Here is a 24,735-nt window from a genome sequence, read left to right on the forward strand (position 1 = left end):
TAACCATAATAAATGAAACATTGACTGACATTTGATGTGTACTGTATTGATGATTTTGATGATTGCACTCATCAAAATGTAATCTTTGTTGACAATTGTGGACTGTAAAGTGTCTTATGACTTTATATTTTTGCATTTTAACGATGTGAAGATCTTTGTTCCTGAAATCTGATGATTGAAGTTAAAATCCCTTCTAGTCCACCCCATGAATGCCCCCGTTCTTTCATCCTGACGTAGTCCTCTTCTCCCTAGCAGTGCGTGGTGTGGAGGGGGAGGGCAGAAAAACCTCAAAGCTGATTGGCTGGCGAGGACGTCAATCATTCCGGTGCTCCGCTGTTTTCCAGAAATACCAGCAGCCCGCTGTCTGGACAGGCTTTGGGAATAGTCAAACCGAACAGGCGAATCGCGAGGGTAGAAACACAGCGTCTATAAGAAGCTCGAAGTACTAAAAATATCCACTAAAGGGCTCTGTCACCAATTCCCTCCCATCTCAAAGGTAATTGTGATGTTATTGATTTTTATTTTCTACCAAATTTAACGTAACAGGTTAGCTAAACCGTACGGACGTTGTGGTCAGTGGCGTGGCCCCGATGCTCTGGCTAGCAGCGGCAGTGCTTTTTCCCCAAACATATCACTGGCCTTCGTTTGCGTGGAGGACTACCTTTGAAATCACTTTAAATTCAGTTCAAATCGGTTCGTTACCCAGTCTGAGAATGTTAAAAATGGACATTTACAATGGTGGATAGTTTATATTATATTCAGTAATGTAGACTCGGTGTTTGTTGTTTTCTTGTTCGCTCATTATGTCACGCTGTCCTGCTGCTAATGCTAGTAAAAGCGTCCTGGGATGATGTACTTCACACTTATCTGCCGTAAAGAACCATTTATTTGTAAAATGTATAATTTGAATATTTGAAATAGTTCACATAACATTAACTGGACACGGAGTAAGGTGTGCAGTATTTTAAAGCCTTTTATTAATATTTTTTGTTGTTGCTGGGATCCCTCGGTGGGACAGCTAAGGCGACTGACGGACTGGAATGGGACAGAACAGCTTTAATATAACATTTTTTGTCATCGTTATAATTTTTTCAAAATATTGCGTGGATGAATAATTAAAAGAAATATTTATATACGTTTTTGATCGAAGTGGGAAATTAAATGTAACTTCATATTATCCAAGTTTCTTTATGTTGTTGTTCATGCTGTTGGCTGTGGACAGGAAGGATCTCCTGTAGCAGTCTGTATTACAGCGGTAGAGAAGCCTTTTAACTGAAAACACTGTTGTTTTATAACAATATCTTGAAGAGGATGCTCAGAGTTGACAATAATTTTATTGATTTCATGAAGAACTCTTGTTTGCGCCATGATCTTCGGATGTCTCAAAAGTCGTCTCCAGAACAGAACCAGCCTTTGGTATCAGGTTGTTGAGTCTCTTTAAATTCCTGTCTCTGGTGCTGTTAACCCAACAGATGATGGCAAACGATATTACATTTTCCTCAACACACTTGCAGAACAGATGTAGAATCAGCAAACACTGAGAGATCTAAGCTTCCTCACGAAATACAGTCTGCTCTGTCTCTTGTTGTTGCCGACTTCCCTGTTGAGTCTCCAGTTAAGTCTGTTTGTGTGAACACTGAGTTATTTGTATTCCTCCACTTCTTCTCTCATGATAGAAATATGGTTTGACCGTTTCCTGTCCATTTTTTGTTTCCTTTTAAATCTATAAACTTTTTTGTTTTCTTCAAATTCAAGATAAGATTATTTTATTTTTCCACTCAGCTTCTTGTCCATCTCTGATAGACTTGCCATCTACATAGTCATCTGAAATATTATCCACACATCACGTTGAGCAGTTTATTACACATTATATCTTCCCTGACCAGGAACTGTTGGGTCAGAAACTCAAAATTCCCATCAGTAAACAGATCTTGCGTAAACAGTACCAAACGGTGTTGCAACCCGTTTCAAAGTGGACCCTGTTACAAAATGAAGACTATTGGAAGTTATCAATTCTCAGAATCAATGAGGTGTTTAAAAACAAAGGCAGAGGAATAAGGGAGAGGTAACAAATTTAAAAAGAATTTGTATGTATTAAAAGATGCATCAAAATCAAAATATTGTTATAATTTTGACTTAAAACCTTACTAAATCCAGTTATCTCACACATGTAGAGTGATTTTGCCTCTGATCTTAATTGTGAGATTTCATCTTAATAATTATTAACCATGCAGGGTTGGAAGACTGCAAAATATGCTGTTCTCATGTCCTCTTAAATCAGAATCAGTCAAAACCTGCATTGACCTGTCAACAGTTTTACAAACAAATTGTGGACTGAAATTGGATGCAATATTCTATTTGGGCTTTATCTCTTTTCTGAAAAATGAAGAAAACTGTTGGGCTGTCTAAGATTAACATTCCCCATATTTTAAATTGTTAATTGGCTTTGCATATTGTGTCTAACTATGTAGCCGAGTCAAATTAGTGATCAGATTTTTTTTTTTTTTTTTTTTTTTTTGAGGCAGAACATGTGGCATCAGGTACCTACTCCTGCAAATAAACTCACAGTATTAGTCACTATAGCTTTGGATAAAAATAAACTCCCTACTTACAGTAATGTTCAACCTAGTCCAGTCTGCCTTATTCTTTCTTTTTTGTTGTTGTTTTTCAGTTTTGTTTCAACCAGTCACCATACATGGTTTGTACTGCCTAGATTAAAAATAGATTGTCTATTACATTTGTGAGTTTTTTAAACTTCCTGTTGCTTCCAAAGATTTGCATTCATAAATGGGTACAGGGACTTTGAGAGTAGGAAGGAAGGAAACGCTGTTTGGTTCAGCTCCAGAAGCTACACACAGAAGACTGAATGTCCTTTTTCCACTGAGGTCAGGGCGCCGGCATTTCACATGGGCATTCTCCCTGTTTTTCACTGATTCGCTCAGTGAAAAACAGCTTCCAGTCTTCTCGCTTCTTTACAGGGTCAAGCTTAAGTATCAGTGACTTTCAGTCTGTGTTATATTCTCTCTCTTATAGTTCACTAGCGTCACTGTGTGCTTATTTGGTTGTAGTGGTTCTTGTATGACGGTGTAATGATAGAGTTCCTGAGAGAAGGCGGAGAACTGATTTGAAGCCTTTCTGTGTTTGGCTGAAGAAAATGAGAGATTGTGATTGTTGATGAAATGAGTGGTTTTGATAGGGCTGGACAAAAAAAAAATAAATATCATGATGTTCAGAGATATTCTCCATCTGATAGAATATTCACTGAACTCCAATCCAGAACCAAATGGCATTCTAGGAAATGTAGGCAGAGGAAAGGCTTTAGCTGCTCAAACTCTCACAGAGAGCTAAAATAAGCAAGGTGAGTATCATCTACTAACTCACTTACTCCTTGGTTGCCTAACAACAACCTGTTGAGTGACTTCCACAGCAGCCATTATGCCTCATAGATGCTTAAAAATAGAAAACAGTGGCATGGATAGGAAAAGTCATGCTGTGAGTTTGGTAGTATTTCAGATATTTGAAGCAGAAACAAATATTACTGATATGAAATGCCTATATCATAAGTATTAGGCTGTGTCGTCCAGCCCGAGTTTCTAATGGTAAATGAAACCAATCAAGTAGGTTTCTGGTTATATAAATAGACAACTAATATCAATATTTTAGCTGCTGCAACATCCAAACATTAAATTGAATATGAGTGATTACATATTGTAACTTTCATTAATCTCTATGCTTGTTTCAAATACGTTTAACGCTTTTATTTTTAGTAAAAAGACATGCTTATCATTACCAGTATCAAGGTATACTAAAGTCTTCAAATTTGACCTTGCTAAAATTTTCCATGATGTTATGAAATAACTGGAATTTTGAAACTGGAAGTCAGCTAGAACACTTTCCCATACTTGCGTGACAGAAAAAATTGACAGTTAAATATTCCCAGCCATAAAAGACAGGCAGCTGTGGAGTGGAAGCTAAAGGAGGGCCACCCATCATGTTAGTCAGAGTAAACAGTGGCTGAAGTACAGTTTTGTAATTTTATTCTTTTGCAATATTAACTTTTGTCCTTGTTAATTCTCTTGGATTTCTATTTGTGCAACAGACTGATTAATAAGTAATCTAGATATTAATCAGGAGCTTATTACGTCTTGCTGAGCCTTAAATTAAGCACTATTGAGTTAGTTACAGCTTGTCAAACAGTGTTACTCAAAATTTTACTTAAAATGTACATAAAAGTTCAAGTGACATTAAAAACATAATATGATTTAGTTGATGGCTGAGCTCACTGTCTCAGCTGAAGTAATTGCACTCATTGCAAATATTTATCTTTGCATAAACCTGAAACTGTATTTTCATATTTGTGTTCTCCGTCAATTTCTGAAGAGTGTTTGCCCCTCTTTACAGATTCAGTCAGGGATTTAATTCAAGGTTACCAACTTTTGCTGATATTTCATAAATTGCATCCCATTCTTGGTCCGTCCTGCACGTTGGATTTACAAAATGTTTTTCTTACGTAGAAATACAAATGAACTATATTTTACAGATGGGTAACATCAGGGGTTACAGTGCTGCTTTCTTTCTTTTTATTCCGTTTTTAAAGTATTCTGATCTTTCTAAATTGGATTAATCCAGACACTGAGATTTTGTTTGGTTTTTAAATAATGTTATCTCTATGGTTTCAGTATTTTGCGGTCACATATATTATTGCTGCGGGAACAGGGACTATTAACCAATGGAGAGTTATTGATTTGTGTGGCGCTATCAGTTTCTTGATGAGACTTCCCAGAATCTGCTTTTTTTCTACTCCTTACCGCTTCCCTTTTTTTCATCCCTCTGGACTTGAAGGCTATATGTAGAATATGTATTGTGGGTTCTGAAGTATTTCAGGTTGGTACCAAAGTTGAAAATGAAGCAATTTTTGGGACGTAGACATACTAAAACACAAGTGTGAGTTTGTGTGGGGCCCGCGGGGTGTTTTTGTTTTGGTTTTGGCCCAGATTTGCAGAAAGACACTTTGCAAACAGCTCTGTTTATGCTGAGCCTTGCTTGTGAATTTCTTCAGAATGAAATGTTGTTTTTTAGGGTGGGGTGGAACTTCCAGAAATCTCTAGATATTAAACAAAGTGTGGAATAACTCAGAAGCATAAAGCTGATGTAAAATAAAAAGATTTTCTGTTGCCAAGTATGTTGAAATGAAGAAATCACATTAAGATAATCTGGTTAGCTGTTCTGTTCAGCTGCAACGAGACTCTTCGGTGTCTCCTGGCTCGGTTTTTAGATTATAAACACCTGGTTGGGTTGTTTTTCAGTAGTGAATTCATCCCTGGAAAGTAGCTGCACTTAAAGACGTGACACACGTTTAGCTGCTGGAAAAGTATTTATGCGGAAAACATTGTTACAGGAGTTCAGGGTTTGTTGGAATTGGAGCCTATCGTAGACCTTAAGCAGCAACAGATGAGATGCACTACTAGGAGACGAGTTTTCAATCTGCCTCGAAGTCAACACACAGAGAGATGTAGAGAGAATTACAGTTTAGCTTTACAGTGTTAAATTTTATGAGCCGTCTGAAGGAAATGTCATCCTAAAAACTACAAGTGATCATTTCATTAATCCAAAAGTAAAGATGTACTGATCAGGGTTTTCAGATTTTTATTTATTTTTTTTGAATTCTAACATTGTTTTTTTTTTTTATTCATTTTCTTTTTAAATTTACTTTCAAATAACACATAAACAAGAAATATGCTTAAAGCTTTTTGTTTTTCTTCTTTTTTTAAAGATGCTGTAGATGAAGAATTTAGCCTACCAGGTTTTGTACTCAGATCTCCAGGCTGAATGTTTTTAATTTAGGTCAATAAAATTGGAAATGTTTAGACTGCAGAAGTACTTTTTCTCCATTTTATTTGTGTAGCTTCTGTGCCATATCTTTGCTACCCACAGCAATTATTATTTTTGCATTGAGAAATGAATTCTACTGACTTTGTCCTTTAACAAGAATAAGACTAAATTTGGGGGTTCTGTTCTGTCATCCAGCAATGAACCAATTAAATACCTCACAAGTACTGCAGAAGACAGTATTAATGATGCATTTGTCCAGACTTGAGTAAAACAGGCTCTGTCTGCCGGAGGAGTGTTCCTGTTGTACTGTTACTGTAACGGGCTTGGTCGTTTTTTACGTTGTGCAGAAATGTTTGAGGCCTGCCACAGCTTGTCTGAGGAGAAAACCAAACTGCCAATAGAAAGAAAACAAAGAACCCTACAAACAAATATGTCCATGGGCCGTTCCCACAGAAGATTGTGTTGTGCTGCCGAGCACAATCTGTCTGTTCCTTAGAGCTTCTAACTGATAGTTTTTTGCATGCACCATTTTTTTTGGTCTTCTTTATGCAGCTTCTGCTTCTAGATGTTTTTGTTGTTTCTCAACATTTACATGTTTCAATTTTATATCATACTCCTTTCTGAAAGAAATGATATTTCAAACTGGGCTGCAGTTTTTTTATCCTAATATTATTAACTTGTTAAATATTCATTGATTGTTTACTCTAACACTTTACAGTTGAGAGAAATTCTGCTTTTCAAATACTTGTTCTGCCCTGATTAAATGTAATTTCTAACATTTTGCTTTGTCTCCTGCAAACGCTAAACATTTATAATTTATTATAATTATCATTTTTATCATTATATCAGCTGCTGCACTGGGCAAGCTGAGACAATGTGGCTTTCGCTTTGCAGCGAGGTGCAGGAACAGGGTTGTTGATGTAGAAAACTGAATTCCTGTCCCTCCATCCATGATATGAAATGTATCTTTCAATACTGGGAAACGCTCTACTTTCAGGACTTTAGAGGACTCTTTGTGCTGAGACTAAGTAGCAAGCAGCATTTAAAACAAAGAAAAGAACATGGTCTGACTTCAGACTCGGATGATTCACGTGGGCTCCACATTTCTGTAATAGAAGACATCCAGTAGTTCAGTTTGGATGAACTTTTGTGTTCTCAAATTACTGTGCAGAAGCGTAAAAGACAAAGATGGTTTAAATTTTAAGGGTACAATGCTAGCACTATGTTGGACCTGGTTTTGCCTTCGTAACGGCCTCAGTTCTTTGGCACAGAGTCATGAAGGTGTTGGAATCATCCTGCAGAGATCTGATGACATCAATCAACCCCAGCAGATTCGCTGGTCACAGATCAGTGATAAGATTCTCATGTTTCAGTAAATCCTCAGGGTGCTTTATTGGATTACGATCTGGTGACTGTGGGGACTCTGCAGCACAGCGCACTTACTGTTGAGTTCAAGACACAAGTCTTAGGTGGTTTGAGCTTTGAATTATCCTTCTGGAAGCATCCATCACAAGATGGATCCACTGTGGTCATAAAAAGAAGTACATTGCCAGCAACAATGCTCAAGTGGCTGAGATGTTGTAATTACACTCAGTCTGCCTTAAGGGGCCCAAACTGTGCAAGAAAAGAAAATATCCCTGACACTATGACCTCACACCTGGCAGCCTGAGCCGTTGATACAAGGCAGGATTTTTGTTTTCATGGTGATTCCACCTAATTCTTATCTAACCATCTGAATGCTTCTGCAGATATCCATACCCATGGCTCAGGGAACATTTTTCCAATTATCCCTTGTACAGTTTTTGTGTGCATGTTGCTGTTGTGTGTTCAGAGATGATAATCTGCACAGATTGGTTGGATCAAGTGGATATTTGAGCTAACCATCTTTCAAACCAGTTTGGCAGTTCTTATCATCAATTTTCTGTAAACTGAAGAGATGGTTGTTTGAGAAAATCCCAACAGATCAGCAGTTTCAAAAATATCCAGACGAATGGTTACTGGCGCCCATCTGGCGCCAGCAACCATAAATTATTGTCTTGTAATTGACTAATTGGCTGCTTGTGGTTACAAACTATTTCGTTGATGTACCTAAAAGTATCTGGTGAGTATGTTACTCGTGAATTAATTAGCAAATCTTTCCTTCGTTTTCTGCGCATTCATCTCTGTAGGTTCTGGCCTAGCCTAAGGAAGACGGGGTTAAAGCTTTTCTGTTAGTGCTAGAAGGTGGGTTTCCCTGGGAAATCATCTGGGAGCTGCCGTGAGGAGAAGGATGGCTTTACATGCCTGTTTTCAATTTTATTTCAAGCTCTGAAGTCCTGGTTTACAGCATGCCTCTCTGCAGATTGTGTTACCAGCACAATTTCAGTGCTTTCTCCTATTACAAGCTCTCAGTTTACCGGAGTGAAATCCCAGAGCATGCGTTCCCTCTAGGCCATGACTGATGCTTCCTCAATGTGATCACAGATGTGCACCAAGGCCTTCGGATGGAAGCTTTTCAGACAGTTTTCTGTTTTGACTACATTGTTGAGGTCAGCCATGATGCTCAGTGAGCCAAAATAAAAACCAAACTAAAGGGGAGATGCTCTACAGCTGGGATCATCGGTTGTGTTGTTATGAATTATGCATTGCCTCCAACTTCTAATGAGTTTTCATGATTGTTCTGTTGTCAAAAGTTGTTTGTGATTGCAATCAATTTATGTCACTAAGGACAGTTGATTTATCATTGGCGCAAAGGTTTGCTTATTCTCAAGAGCATGGAGGCAAATTATGCGGAAGAGTTTTTGGGAAAATAATATAACATTTATCTTGAAACAGTTTAGATTTTTTTTTTAAACAACTGAAAGCTGAGGGGGACTGATCTGTTCTTTGTTTTATTCTAGGTTAGGTTTATTATTATTATTTACATATGAAAAGCACTTCAAAATATCAACAATTCAATAAAAAATATTTTAAAAATAAGCTAAGATAAACTCATCCAAGTCATTCTCAGGCCCCAAAGAATTGCAGAAAAGCTTCAGAACAAAGACCGTTATCAGTGTTTGTGCTAGGAATGAAACACTCATGAAGCAAAAGAGGTGATCATGAGCTCAAATTTTCCTCTAGAGGCGGCGTTCACGGCTGTCAGGACGTTCCTGAAGCTTCTCACATGTAGACTGGATAAAGAGGGAACTTACTGGATGAGGTTGGCTTTGCAGGTGATTTTTCAGTAAACCTCAAGTGCAAAGGTCTCAACATGTACAGTCGGTAAGCAAATAGCTTCCCATTGATCAAAAGACTACATGGACAAAGAAAGGAAGTCCAATAGCCTTGCATTCATGCATTGCAGCACTCCCTTTAAACAACAAATTTTGTTTTCAACTACTCCTTCCATTGTTTTCTATAAAAAAGAGGAATTTTTGAAACATTTTAAATGGTATTCTTAGGCTTGTGTGTTTCATCATTTTCTCGAACTGTCGGTGTGTTTTTTTTGCTTTCTTTTTTTTTTTTCCATGTCTGATTTAAACCTTTTCCTGGCAGACCAGCGTGGGGGTTTGGCATGCATCCAGGCGGAGCTTTGCAGGGAATGGAAAGCGGTTGAATAGACTGCAGCCTACTCCCTAAATTAAACCTAAGAGGAAACAAACCTGTGTAACCTGCATACGCAAGGACATTTCTTAGGAACAGAAGTGACGCTTTTTATATATACAGTACAGACCAAACGTTTAGACACACCTTTCTAATTCAATGGGTTTTCTTTATTTTCATGACTATTTATAAGGCAAGAAATCCCACTTATTAACCTGACAGGGCACACCTATGAAGTGAAAACCATTTCAGGTGACTACCTCTTGAAGCTCATCAAGAAAAGGCAGAGTGTGTGCAAAGCAGTAATCACAGCAAAAGGTTGCTACTTTGAAGAAACTAGAATATAAGGGGTATTTTCAGTTGTTTTACACTTTTTTGTTTAGTCCATATTTCCACATGTGTTATTCATAGTTTTGATGCCTTCAGTGTGAATCTACAATGTCAATAGTCATAAAAATAAAGGAAACTCATTGAATTAAAAGGTGTGTCCAAACTTTTGGTCTGTACTGTATATTCTTTTTAATCAGGTTATCTGAGTACTTCTTTTGCTTGTTAAAACGATTAACTCTGCCTCTTCCACCACTTTACGTTTTAAATGATGACGACTTCAACAGTGCCTGGCAAAAGTATTTATTTATTTTTTACACTATTCATGTTTTTCCTGTTTGCAAACAGAAAACTAGAGTTTATTTCTTTTTACTGCAATACGCCAATGCAAAGAAATGCAAATCTATGCAGTGAAAAGAAACGGACACACGGTATTAAAATTCTTAGCAAATGAAGATCTGATCAGTCTGGCATGCATTTGTGTTTTTCTCCTTTACTCAGATGCCCTGAGTAAAAACAACCTGTTTGCAAATAGAGCCCACATCTCTTGGCTGTAATCAAAAACAACATGGCACTTTTTTCAAATTTAAAAATAAATCTAAAAAAATAAACTTTCTCACCATTTTTTTATAATTATGTACTCTTTGGGTAACATTTTCATTATCTCAGGATTGCATTAACACTGTCTCGCTGCTGTTTTCCTCTCCTACAGATCGCTTCCGTCTCTCCCTTCCCTCTGAGGATGTTTAGCTTGTTGTCACCATAGTGCAAAGGACAACACATCAACATCAACAGACTGTGAACAATTATGCCGCGCTTACTCAACATCCTCACCTCAAAGCCTAACTGTGGCCCTGTCTGGGTCGCCTTTGTTCTGCTTGGCATCTCAGTTCTAAACAGTCAAGCTAAAATTGGTAAGTGCAAGTCTCTATTAAGAGCTTCTAAGTTCTTGTTAATGTGTCTTTCTTCAGAAAAAAACAGGAAATACTTGTTTTAATTATGTTTTATTTTATTTTCTTTCCTAGTCCTAACTGTACCTCAGCAAGTGAGCCTTTCAGCCAACTTTTTCAGTCAACAACTAACTATTTCCTGGTTTGGAGGAGAGGCCACGACCTTTGACCTTATCATTTTGAGAACCGAATTCAATGAAACTGTCTTTTATGTAAGGATATTTCTTTCTTCAAATTCATGAACCAAAACCTATTTTTTAAACTTAAACATAATCGATTATTTGTAGACTTCTAGTCAAGAAGTCTAGATGTAAATGAACTTGACAAAACAAAAGCTACATAAAATACACAGAACTTATTTTTATTTCCTTGATGAATTAGAACCTAACTTTGTCATTGTTGAGTATAAAATCTAAGCATTTAATTATATTTGTGTCTAACTGTCTCAACTTGTGTACAAACTACAGGAAAATATCCTGAAATTTTCAGTTTAGAAAAATAGGAAATCTTTATATGGAATTTTTTTTTAGAACGCATGAGCAATATTTAAACATTTGCTTAAATTTCAGCTTGAGCTGCAACAATTGCCTGGAATCACACACCATTTCCAGGATGTCGTCTCATTCACTCTGCTTTCTGTGTTTTTTGTAGAACACAGTCCCAGCAGTAATGAACCAGGATGGTGGTCGGCACCAATGGACCTGGACTTCTGTTGAACCTCTGGAGTGCACATCATTATCAGTCAAAATCCGCTCAAGAGATGGAATAACAAAAAGTGAATGGAGTGAACCTCAGATCCTGAAAGGTCAGTTGGAAATGTATTTTTCTCAAATATAATTTCTCATTGGAGAACCTTTAGACTGCTTTCTTATCTGGTTGTTTAGTTTTACCATAAATGTGGCAACAACTCAATCCTGTCTTTTGTCCTAATCCGTTATTGTCATTTCTTCATCTCTTCTTCTTTGCAGGAAGGGATCTCCCGAGCAACAGCGTTCAACAGGTGTATCCTCAAGACAAAGTCGTGCCTGTAGGGGGCAACACAACTTTCTGTTGTATTGTGGAGGAGGGAAACGAGTTTAGAGACTTTCTCTACGGCTCGATAAAAATGAACGTGAAACGTTTGAGTCGACGAAGTTATGTCACCACCGCTGTTAACCAGAACTTATCTGGACCAACTGGAACAAATGTTTTGTGTCGTTTAAAGAACAAGCTGAATGGATCAGTCATCTTTGTCGGATGTAAGTTGTGTGGGTGAATGGTTGATTAATCTTGTTGCATAAATAGTTCGAAAATGGGATTATTTGGAAGCTTTGAGCATGATGGGAAGTGGATCTTAAATTTATGCTATAGTTTGTTAAATCTGTCCATCTTTGGTGGAAAGTTGTGGGATACGTAGCTGTTCACACTCAATGACACAACTTGTAAAGAGTCCTAAAAATGAATCGTTTTCTGCAAGGGCATAATCTCACACTTAAAAATTAAAAACAGTCTAAACTGTAATTTGATTTACTAAGTGGCGAGAAATCCTATTTTCTTGGACTGAATATATAAATATGACATGAGACACAGGATCATTTCTCTTATCTACTCTAAAAAATGGAAAAAACAGAACGTGCACTATGTACAGTACATGGCATAAACAATAGACAGAGATATGTATTCAACTATCTAATCATGGTAATGCTTGTTGGCGACGTAATTGACTGGCATTAAAACATAGAGCAAGTGTGAAGCTGAGAGTGGGTAAAGGTCGTTGAAAAGACAGGATCAAAAACGTCAATTTCCTGGTTTGGTTTTAACCTCCCATGGTTCTGGTGCGACGCTCAGCGCAGCGATGTCACCGTCGGCTGGGTGGAGATGGAGTTGTTCCCGTCAACTTGTCAGTTCTTGAAATCACACGCAAATAAAAAAACTCGTAAAAGCACAGGCCAGGTTAGTGCGACCCCATCTCTTAAGACTGTGGGAAGGTTGAACAGTCAGACCACTAGCAGAAAAACGTAATCTGCAAATGTGTGGGGTGGACGAAATGCAAGCTTTTACTACCTTAAAACAAAGCATGTGCTTTAATACCAGCAATGCCAATCAATGTAGCTGACTGCAAGTTCCAGTCAAAACTGGGAAAAAAAGCAGGATTCGGTGCAGACATTAAGAATCTCATTTTAAGGGAGACCTGGGAATAATGGCCAGCAGCATAAAACAAAACATTGACAAACATATACAAATAGCATCCACAAAAAAGACCTAAAAAATGTACACATACTGTACATGCATGCATTTCACTCAATTAGTATGTGATTTTTTTGTTTTACTCATTTCAAGTTTTATACCAAAAACATGTAATGAAATGTTTATTGTTACTGCCACCATATGAATCGTATTCCATATCGCACATCCATGATGCTATCCAATAAAAGTAGATCAGTGTTAATCTTCATAAATCTGGAAACGCCTACGAAAATTTTTTTCTCTAAATGTTCTTTTTAATGTGAGTGTGTCACTGCAACAAAAACAATTGATTTCATGGATTTCTTTTTATGCACCTTTGATAGATCCCCCAGTATTTATGGAGATTTCATATATCTGTCTGATTTTGTTTTTATAAGAAACCTTTACCGTGGTCCTAATGATGCTTGCATAATAATAATGGTTATGATGGTTGTAATACAGCATCTCCATTTTTAATGCTGTCCCATTTCCAGATCCACCTCTACCCACCAACTTTGAGTGCATAACTAATGACTTGACCTCAGCTGTGTGTTACTGGGATGGAGGACGAGTCACCAACCTGTATGCCAAGAGGAAAACAAGCTACTCCATAAATAAGAGGTACGTAGTCAACCTAGCAAAGTAAATACTTGCAAAAAGATTTCCACTTGGCCATAAACTACTGCATAGCACAGCTGCACAAACTTAGAGGACGAAACTTTCACCATTTACCAAATGGAAACTTAACCAGTGGCAAAATTCCACATAATTCCTGAACAACGTGGCAAGAATAATTTGGAGAGCATTGCTTCAGCCTTTATAAAGCAGCCTATGCTTAAATTACATAAATATGTGAATCACACAATCGATCATAATCTACAAAACAATCTGAAGGATGAGATATTAACCCCTTTATAGAGTAATGGTTATAATTGTACTTAAAAGAAGGAATTTTTATTTTCTTAGAATGAGTGTTTGCAAAGGTGGATTAAAAAAATCAAGATGAAAAATCTGCATTTGTCTGAAATGTATATAAGAAAAATTAAGTCTAATGTCAGCAAGTAAGGATTTAAATGGGTGAACATTTACCAGCTACTGATTTGGAAAAGATTAAACATCAATTTACAGATTACTTATCAGTTCACAGATAGCAGCCATTAAGAGCTCTGCAGCTGCCTGTCTGTCAGAAACAGGATAGTTATAATTTTTAGGCATAATTCAGGGTTTTAACTTGACATAATCTGTTGAGAAACATTCTTTAGCTCGAAGATTTTCTTATTCAGATGCATTCTTATCTGCACTTGCATTAAAAAAAAGGGCTACTGAGAACACAATAAAAAGTAAAATAAAAAACAGTCCAATTGTGAACGTAATAAATAAATGTATTGAGCAATCTATAAATCTAACTAAAAATCACATGCAGAAAAAAACAAGGAAATGTGTAATCTGTGTTTTTACTTTAAGGGTTACATTTCTAAAATGGGAAAATCATCCAGTTCTATTGGATATGAGCAGATTTATTATTTTGTCACAATATGTAGTATTCATTTTGAGGGTCCGGTGGACCACTAGAGTGCTCTGCTCACACCCAGACTACAGGATGTAAAGGTTTATAGATGTGCGTGTTTGGACCTTTTTGGCACTGTTGTTCTAAGATGGAGTTGAATGAACGAGAGGATTCAACTTAGCTCCTGTGTCGTCTCCATTATTCTTACGCAGGGGCAAGAAAAGTGACAATAATAAACATTACAGAAACCATCTGTCGTCTTTTCTGTAATTTTCTCCATGGAATCAACATCGAAAACAGCTTAAAGAGCAAAACAATTTAGACTCTAGCATCAGTTTTTTGCAAAAGGCATTAATGCTGACTGATTGATACATCAATATGTCAGTAAGTCGGGGCGTGCTGTGGTGGTGCAGGGGGTTAGCACGCCCCACATTTGGAGGCCTTAGTCCTCGACGCGGACGTCACGGGTTCAACTCTCGGTCCCGACGACCTTTGTCGCATGTCTTCCCACCTCTCCTCGCCCTCTTTCCTGTCTGCCTACTGTCACAAAAAATACGAGCCGCTAGCGCCGCAAAAACTCTTCGGAGGAAAAATAAAAAATATGTCAATAAGTCATTAATGATGATTTCCAGGCAGTGTTTTTTTTTTTTATTCTGTCACTTACCGTCTGAGATAATACAGTAATTCTGAGCTGTTAATAGTTGAATGTTCTCCAAAAAATATTTTTCTCTAGAGAGAAACAACAGAAAAAGAGAGATAAAAGCTATAAAGCACTTAGGCTAAGTAACAACTTATGTCTGACTAATGGTGGGTTGGCTCTCATCCAGACATTTTGCAGAAATCTTTTGAAAGATGGCCAAAACGTCCTTTATTTTTGATCTACCACATCGCTGCTTAAGTCTTTGCTTATTTTGCTTTCTGAACTGCTTATGGAGAACCTGTAGATAAATACACAGTGCTTTAAAAAAACAAAAACAACACCCAAAAAACAAAAAGATTATTTCATTACATTTTTGGCCCATGGACCAGATCAGTGTTTTAATCTGGAACCTCTGGATCTTAAACCACATTTGGTTTAGACGTGTAAACAAAGCATTCTGTCTGCTATTTTGCTAATGAATATTTGCAAACAAACTAAAATGAGAATCCCGCCCAGGTCTCATAAGTTTAAGTGTTATGAATTTTGAAATGGTGTACAAGTTGGTTTGGATGCCAAAAAAGTAAATCCCAAATAAATTGTTTTGTGAATGTTACAAAAGATTTCTAAAAGTCTGGTGAAATAATAGATTTTTAAAAATCTATAGGAAACTTGTCTGATCTGCTTTTAATCAAATACTGTTATTGTTGCGTCATTATCTCTGTAGGGACTGTCCTGACGGGAAGTGTGTGCTGCCTGAGTGGGACGGTAACTGGACTCTCTTGGCAGTTAATCCCCTAGGCCAGTACAGTCTGACTTACTCAGCTGAACTTCTTCACAGAGGTAGGTGACCAGACCTTACTCTTCACCAGTGCGTCTAGTATACACTTTTGTTGATCTAGTTCCCGCAATAAGATTGGTGAAGACAGAATCTGTATTTTTCATAAAAACTTTTGCTACTCATCAGCTCATGTATTGTCTCACTGTTGCCCACAGTGGTGCCAGTAGCACCAGTTAACCTGAGTGCCACTGACGATGCCTGGAATACCACTGTGAATTGGCATTGGCCATACAGTAGCTATAACACCCTGGCTCTTCTCTGCCAGGTACAACTGGCCAGCCACAATATATTGGTAAGTTATTTCGAAAAGTTTTTTTTTTAAATCCAAAACTTGAAAATCTAATTTTTTAGGGTTTAAACCCTGAAATATGTCCAGATTTCCTCTATTAAGTTTTAAATTACATTTAGTTGCATCAATAATTTTGTTGTTCGTTTATTCTAAGAAAGGCAACAGGACAAAACTGAAAGCTTAACCCTTTACTGGGGAAACCTTAACATATTTTAAAACTTTTAAATCAAAATATTATCCTACCAGCTTCATTGTTGTGGAAAAATATTTTGCATATATTCAGTCTTTATCAGGGACCACAATTATTGTAATGAAAAACATGGGAGGGAAACCCCATGTAGTGCACTAGAAATTCTCAAACAGATCTTTATTAATTTTAAATCTTATTGCACAAACAGCTTGATGCCATCTGTATGAGACCATATTTGGTGGCTTTGTGATGTTTTTATAATGAAAGCACTTTGGAATGCCTTTTTGCTGAAATGTGCTGTACAAATATACTTGACTTGACTTATTCTTTCCTTCCTCTCTAAACCATAAATGGTCTGATGCCAGTCATCTAGGCATGGAGTCTGCGTCCACTAAATGCAAAATCTGAATAAATGCTCATCACTCATAAAGTGGATTTGCATGCCCAACATTACTTTTATCTCTAAATTGTTCAAAACAATTGGAAGTGTTTAATGTTTTCCTGCCAAAGCATCAGTACGATTTGAACTATTGATTTTCCCTGAAATGCTCATTGCAAAAATATTTATGGTTAATGTTATCTTGGTGCACTTGAGTGGCAGTGGGCAAGATGGTAGGGTTCTGAGCTAGCTTAAGTTCATAAATAGGAAACCTCATTAAAATTATTTTTCTTGAGTAATAAAATGTAGTTTTGATCATCTTATTTTTTTTTGTATTTCCTGTAGCTTAGAAATTTCTCAGGTGTGGGTCTCCAGTCTGTTTTCCTGCCTCACCTCCACCCTAACACCAAATACAGAGTTCAAATCCAATGTGGATCCCTGAATCACTTTTTAAAGTGGGGCAACTGGAGCAAAGAATTTAATTTCACAACCAAATCATATGGTAAGAGTTTTAATTTTCATTGGTGTTTGCGAATGAATGTTATCGTAAGGGAAGGTACCCGGTTTGATTGTAGTTTATGTATTTATTTAAGGGTTTTTATAAAGACATAATGACCATTATTGTTATTACAGGGTTCTGTTCCATTCATTTGTTTTTGGCAGAAATTTCAGTTTCAGGTATAGTGTAATTATTTACCTTTTTTCTTCTTCTGTGTTTAGTTCCTGAAGCCCCCGATGTGTGGATGTTTGTGAACAGAGACAACTCTGTGCGGGTTATGTGGAAGGTGATGTCTTTTCTTCAAAATCTTTCTTTTTTCTTGTTAGAATATGCAGCATTTACATCTAGGTAACAAGCATTACCCCGACTCTCTACAATAGTTTTCTTTCACATAAAGAAGTTTCTTATTTTCAGACTTCAACATGAAAATAATCTTTCTTCATTTTGTTCTCGTTTTTTTTTTAGCCTCTGACGCAATGGCAGAGCCACGGTGTGCTCACAGGATACGAAGTTACTCTCTGGAGCCTTGAAGAAAATGAAAACCAAACCAATAATTTATCTCCAAAAGATAACTCTTTGAACCTCACGGATTGGGCTTCAATCACTGCTGATAAGAAAGCCATTGCATCAGTGAAGGCAAACAATGTAAAGGGGATGTCTCAACCTTCCAGCATAATGTTAGGTTTAATAGGTATGTGTGGAGAGAGGGTGAATTTGTGGGATGTTTCACCAGAATCTAACTCTCTTGTCTTTTCTGTGTCTGATTAAATTGTCTTTAATAGGTATTTAGACCTGACACTTGTGTTTTGTGGACCGTGAAAACAAAGGGATGAGATCAATACCACATACAGGAAAAGAAGAGATGTCTACTGCTTTACTAAAAGCTATACTTCTCATTTTCAGATGACAAGTGCGCTCCTTTGGCTCAGACCATTTATACCAGCAGTGGTTTCCCTTTGAGCTGGCAGCACAGTGACAACAGTACAGGCGGTTATTTGGTTGAGTGGTGTGAAGCTGTGTGCACGTCAGACTGCGCTGTGGACTGGATCAGACTGGACGCTGGAAGCACTCATGTCTCCATTAAAGATTCTATCGGTATTCAGACTTATGAATGACTCTTCTAAGTCAAATTTAAATGCCGTTAAGATTTTTTTTTGTTTGTTTGCTGTAAATTTAGGGTAAAATATTTCAGATTTTATTGTATAATATGGTGCACAATGTATAATATTGAATGTATATATATATATATATATTTTTGGTCATCAGTTAAATTCCAGCCAGGTGTGAGATACAACTTTTCCCTCTATGAGAGCCCATCAGTTTCCCCTGTACTAATACGGCGCTGGCAAGGATATATTCAGGAGCTGCGTAAGGATTGTGCAATATCCAGAAAATGAAATCTACTTTGGTGATTTTATGTACTGTTCTGTTTCATTTACATCTGTCTGCTGTGACCTCTGCAGCCCCGTCTATTTCTGTCAATCTGGAGATCAATCAGCAGGACTGTGACGTTGTTCTTAGCTGGGAGGAGATTCCACTGGCTGGCAGAAGAGGCTTCCTCCTAGGCTACAAAGTTTACAGAGTCAATAACTTCTCCAATTTCACACTACTTGGTAAATTCACCAGTTTACTGCCACAGTAAAGTGTTTCATAAAGGGGAAAAATCTATAAAACATTTCTTTTCTCTCTTTCTCTTGTTATTTTTGCCATTTAATTCAACAAATAAGATGGTGCGTGAAAATGGTAATTTCACTCAATAACATATTGGTTGCTTCCTTTTCTTTTCTGCATCTTTTCCAACCTGACATTTTTGTAGACGATCTGAGCCCTGAAATGAGGACGTACACTGTGAAGGATCTCTCTACCAGCACCTACAAATTCACTGTGAAGGCTTACACATCTGCAGGCGAGGATACAGGCGGCACTGCTGCCATCACGCTGAAGCAATGTGGTGTGTGAATTACGAATAAAATTCAGCTAATTTATTTTATGTTCAGATAAGATAAACATATGTGAATGTGTTTTTTTTTTTTTTTTTTACTGAAAATATGCTTTGATGTAGTCCAATTATAATGTGTGCCCTCATCAGAAAATCTTTATTCTTTGTGACCAGTTTCGTGTTTGGTTTTTTGTTTTGTTTTTTTCCTAACAGCGGATGGACTGATTCTGGAGATTTTGACTTCTTTGGGAATTGTGACTCTACTACTGACCACTGTTAGTTGCTTTTGCTACAAGAAAAGAAGATGGTAAGAATGTTTGGATAGTTCTTTGTGTTCTTGAAAAGAATGTATTGACTGTGAAAATCTACATTTCTTAGTATCTTAATATGTTCTACACTGTTAAATCTATGACCATAAATATCACACAGTGTAACAAGTGATATTTATTTGTTTCAGGGTAAAAAAGGCTTTCTACCCGGACATCCCTGAGCCCAAGCTGCCTGGTGATTGGTCGAGAACACAGGTACAGTACCACCTTAAAGGAGTCCAACTCTTCTGTACTCACATCTACAAATGACCAATCACCATCCATGTTAAAGTGACCCTGTAGTCTCTAATTTGTGCCTTTCAGGGACCTATGGACGTGAAGCCGTTTCCCCACAGCATGGTCCACATCATAGAAAAACCCGAGTGGGATTTTAGTAAGGACACTCTCGTTATCATTCCTGAGGAAGAGGATTATGAGGGAGAGGGAATTGGAGATGAGCCGGTAGACACAGATGAGCCTCAGCTGTTGCGTTACTACAACCAGGTGGTGGACGAGCGCCCCATTAGGCCGCGGTTTCCAGACTCCTCAGTTTCATCCTCGTCTTCTGTAGATTCAGCCAACACTGATGTGACGTACACAGGTATCCAGACATCCCACTCTTCTTTGGTCTTCCCTTCAGACTCTCAGGGATTCTCTGAGGGCTTCCAACCACACAGTGGCCTCTCTTTAAGCAGCAGGAATAAAGGAGAGGGTTACCACCCACAGATGCACTCTGTAACCCTGGGTGGAAACCTAGCTTCTCCTGAGCCCATTGTGGAGCCTCACGCTGTTGGTTCTGAAGGCTACAAGCCCCAGAACTCCTGGCTTTTAGACTCTCCCACTGAGGGAGATGAAAATAGCCCGGCCCCCTCGCTGGGTTCACCCACCTCTGTAGCTTCTACTCAGTTCCTCCTTCCTGACAGAGAAAGACATGAAGAAAAGAGACAACAACCATCATCAGCAGCAAACTGGTTCACCAACCTGCTGTCATCTGCAAAACCGTGACATCATCTCATTTTGGCTGTTAGGTGAACCCTTTTCGTTTCTGCCACCATTGTCTCATATCTACATGCAAGGAAGAATCCTCTCACTGTAGCACTGCATTTTCAAAACTTGCATCTTGACTGAGTTAATGCCGTTCAAGGTGACTTTACTAAAAAAAAATTCAACAAATATACAAGTTTTTTTTCCCCTCTTTTCTTTTTGGTGGGATATACATTAAAATGTACATGAAAAAATGTATTTTGTCAACAGATATCTACAGATTTGCAGTTGTCTCTGCTCATACGGTGGTTAATGCCCCCCTGGAAAGCCTGAAAGTTGTTAAATTATTTTAAAAGCTTACTTGTGCGAAATGCTGTGATGGTCAATCATCTTGCATTTGCAGGTTAGTTTTTGTTATGTAAAATCTAGAGTCCTCTAAAAAAAACTAGGACAAAAATAAGTTTCTCTGAGAGCACTAAAAAAATAGAAGTCTTAAACACTAGAAACGTGTGATTAATGCAGTGTTTAGAGTTCTATTTGTGCATATATAAATTCTAAGTTGACAAAAAGCTTGTATACGCAGTTTTTTAAAGTCTGGTGTTTATTGCGAACACAATACAACAGGCTTATTTTCGCTCAACATTTAATACATTTCTAAAAATGTAACTAATTAAAATATTAAATGAAGTGTACTTGTACAGCGCTTTATCAACTCCAGAAGAACCCAAAGCGCTTAACACTACATTCACACACTGATGGTGGCAAGCTACTACACTGTAGCCGCTGCTGCCCTGTGGCAGTCTGACAGAAGCAAAGCTGTCGTCTTTTCTGCTGTCAACTGATGAGTTACTGAAAGACAATGTCAAGTCACTTTAACAAGAAAAAAAATAGTACTAAAGTAGCTTCCATTTTTTATAGATTTTTTTTAAAAATTACTGTTCTGACAGATGCACTCATAAAGAAGTGGTGCTTTCTAATGAAGTCTGGACATGTGTGGGGGGTTGAACCTTTCGGATATACACTACAATAAGCTAAAATATTATAAATTTGTATCATTTATTGCTCAAACTGTTACTATTGAGAATTTTGTTTTGTCTTCCATATTCAGTGAAGTTTATTTTGTTGAACACATTTAACTTCAGGCCAGTGTCTTCTTTTAAAGCTATGCTCAGCATTATTGAGATTATTATGGGTATTAAATGAACTTTTCTGTGTACAGTGCATAAATTGTCTTCAAAGCTGTTATGCTTCCAAGAATTTGCACCATTTCACCTTTCACTGCCTTACCCCGAAGTATTTAAAATGTTCTGCAGGTATACAATTTACAACTGATCCAAAATGCACTGTATGGAGTTATAGATCCCACTGGAGTGTTAATGTAGAAAATTTTATTTAATCTTTTTATTTTAAATTTTTTTATGTGAACTACACTACATGTTACATTGTCTTTTAAATGCATGCAGCCACTTTCTATTTTTTTATGGCTGTGGAGCTGACTTGTAGCTCTACAGCTACCAGTCAGAACAAAACTTGTTCTGAGTAATTGTGTAATTTGGATTTTCAGAAATTGAAAGTAAAAACGTATGAATGAAAAACCAGTGTACACAAGGCAATTGAAAGTGAAAGTAGTTTGGAAACTAACTCAGACGTGTATATCAGTATAAGTGACCATTCAAGACAATAGTGACACTAAATTTGCAGGTTCAAACTTGAGTTCATGAATTTGAATATTAATATAATGACTTGATATGATGCCAGAAATGTCGTGAGAAATGTTGTCTTGAGTGCAGTAGCTTGGAAACTTAACAAACCAGCTACATTTCTGCTATGAGCCCAGTCTGCTTGTAATTTGCGACAGTGACGGCTTTTGACAAATCTTTGAATCTGTGCGATTCCAGCATTATTAGTCTGATGCCCAAAACAGTCATCACTCCCATTTATCCAAATAACTGCGACACCAGAATGCTTACCAATCCAAGAAGTAGTTATACAAATCTCAATTTTTTCTACATGTTTTATATGTTGGGGTATAACTCCACTGCAATTATGTTGCAGTCAAAACATTATTATCTGGACACCATGTGTCACTTTACCCACTCTGTCATAGTGCCTGTAATTAATTGCCCCACAGATTGTTTGGCAGCAAACGTCACTTCAAGAAGGAGGTGGAAAAGATAAAATACTCACACAGCAGCTGTAACTAAATCATCTATCCTTCATTTGGCTCAGACACAAAGACAAAATGCTTAGTTTAGTTTTTCTGGTTAGACATATAGAGGAAACATTTGGAAAAAGTGTTTTAGTTTGATCTGCAGCTATTAGCAGGTGTTTGTACTGATGCAGAAAACAAAAAAACTAAAATCTTAGTAAAACCAATTCTTTTCCTAGCAAACAGTCTGTCCCTCACAAACTACACCTGCATTTATCTTGATAGGCTTACTGTAAACGTCCCTCACTTATCCACAACAAGAACAGTTGGGTCTTTCCCCTGAGGGTTGTGTTGACATTTTACTTAAATTTAAAATGTTTATTTGTTAAATAATTCTGGGTCAAAAATTGTCTGCCACTAAAAGACAATGTTATGGCCATTCTTTTCCGTTCACAAGTGGGTTTAGGATATTTCAAATAGCTGTCTTGTTATTATTATTATTGTTATTTGCAAAGCAAGTCTTTTCTGTTTACATGACAGGCTTCAAGATGGCATCAATAAAACATTGTTGTCATACATATGGAAGTGCCTCCATGTTTTCAGGTGTTTTTTTTTTTTAAGTCTTTCAGTTTCAGGTAGTGCATTTTAAAAGTTTGTATCTGCTTAGAACAATTGGAAGGCTTATCAAGATTTCTATTCAAGACTTTTGGGATTTTAGGCTCAAAAATATATTTGCCCTTTAAAGAGTCTGCATTTAGTAAAAAATGCACCATTGGTGAGGCTTTGCTAAAGTATCAGTAGGGAATGTTTATCCTTTGGGTAATACTTCTCAAAATCTCTGGATTTCCCTATTGTATCTTTTTTTTTTTTTTTCCAAGTCGGAATGGATTTTTTTCGGCTGACAGTTGTAAATTACTTTAGTGCCTCCAGCCAACAAGCTTTAATGAAAACGACTGTGACATGGAAACGCTATTAAAGGATGTTTTTACATTTGAGATACTGGTAAGGGGCAATCAGCCCAGTTTTTTTGACACTTGCAAACTTTTTCTTTAGCTTGTAAAACTGATTTAAAAGATTGCATACGAGTGCAAAAATGGCTGATTACCTTTAAAGTGTCATTATTAATTGTTACAGAATTTAATTTAAATGGCACCTTTTTTAAGAAAAAATGTTTATATGGGAGTAAGTGATTTCTTTCCTTGTCATAACAAAATGTTATACTTTATCAGATATATTTGAGTTTAATTAAAATCTTTTTTCATGTAATAAAATGTGAAGTTTTTCTAAAAAAAAATATATTGTAAACCAACTTAATACTGTGTAGCTGAACTTTCTCTTTATCATATCACAAACTAATTTTTAATCAGTGTAAATGTGACCAGAAAAGTCATCATTGGTGTGTGCATATTGTTTTTCTTTCAAGCATATTTTTTTGTTTGCTAGAAACTGCCATCTCTGGGGGAAAAAAGATATGCAGGGTCTACTTGTTGTCTAACATCTCAATATTAGCTCAATAGTTTTGTGAACTTGATGCATGCTACATAAACTGTAAATACAAAACAGTGGCTTTGTGAACCTCTAAAATTGTTACCTTTTTGCCATCTTTGGCTTGAAACACTAACACATTGCATGATAACGTGACTTAAATGTTATCTGTTGAACAAATCCCCCTACCCCCTGGATTTCTGTAAAATGTAGAGAGTATATTGCAGAATATTTTATTAAGGACCTGTATAGTATAGGAATTGCTTCTGAGTGAATGTGTACATGTAAGACTCAATACCACAGATTGCTATCATTCTTGTTTAAATGCAATAAATCGCTTTTTGTCTGAACACTTGGAACTTTGTCGGTGTTTTCATTTCTGTGCTTGGTGAGCTAAATTACTCTTCAGAGAGTTTACTACTTATTAGTGTTGAGTATACAATTTTAATATGATATGGCAGCATACATTGTTGCCATATCACCATGGCAACAATGTATGTATGAATACATGTATGTGACACACCCCAATTGGCTAATTAACTCAAAACATTTGCAAAGGTTCCCTGAGCCTCGAATGGTCTCAGGCTGGACCAGTTGAGGGGACAAATGTCCAGAGGACGGTCAATACAAAAGGTTATTGCTAAAGATCT

The 24,735-nt window shown here is 37.0% G+C and overlaps 1 protein-coding gene across 3 annotated transcripts; it reads left to right on the top strand.

Annotated features, from left to right (window-relative positions):
* Positions 1 to 342: 342 nt before the first annotated feature.
* LOC102224986 (leukemia inhibitory factor receptor-like) lies at positions 343 to 24,441 on the top strand. Of its 3 annotated transcripts, none has more exons than XM_023343629.1 (18): positions 344 to 496; positions 10,436 to 10,637; positions 10,749 to 10,885; positions 11,325 to 11,478; positions 11,642 to 11,911; positions 13,373 to 13,499; positions 15,750 to 15,865; positions 16,019 to 16,155; positions 17,067 to 17,223; positions 17,442 to 17,506; positions 17,686 to 17,911; positions 18,124 to 18,315; positions 18,487 to 18,588; positions 18,684 to 18,833; positions 19,037 to 19,171; positions 19,373 to 19,466; positions 19,617 to 19,683; positions 19,771 to 24,441. In XM_023343629.1, exons 2-18 carry the CDS (start codon positions 10,532 to 10,534, stop codon positions 20,470 to 20,472), a joined length of 2,937 nt encoding a protein of 978 aa, XP_023199397.1. In that variant the 5' UTR covers positions 344 to 496; positions 10,436 to 10,531; the 3' UTR covers positions 20,473 to 24,441. The 3 variants fall into 3 exon arrangements, with proteins under 3 accessions (XP_023199398.1, XP_023199397.1, XP_005794991.1); XM_005794934.2 differs by having other exon boundaries at positions 19,792 to 24,441; XM_023343630.1 differs by lacking the exon at positions 18,487 to 18,588 and having other exon boundaries at positions 343 to 496.
* Positions 24,442 to 24,735: the final 294 nt, after the last annotated feature.

This window comes from Xiphophorus maculatus, chromosome 12 (assembly GCF_002775205.1).
Source record: "Xiphophorus maculatus strain JP 163 A chromosome 12, X_maculatus-5.0-male, whole genome shotgun sequence".
NCBI classification, from domain to species: Eukaryota; Metazoa; Chordata; class Actinopteri; order Cyprinodontiformes; family Poeciliidae; genus Xiphophorus; species Xiphophorus maculatus.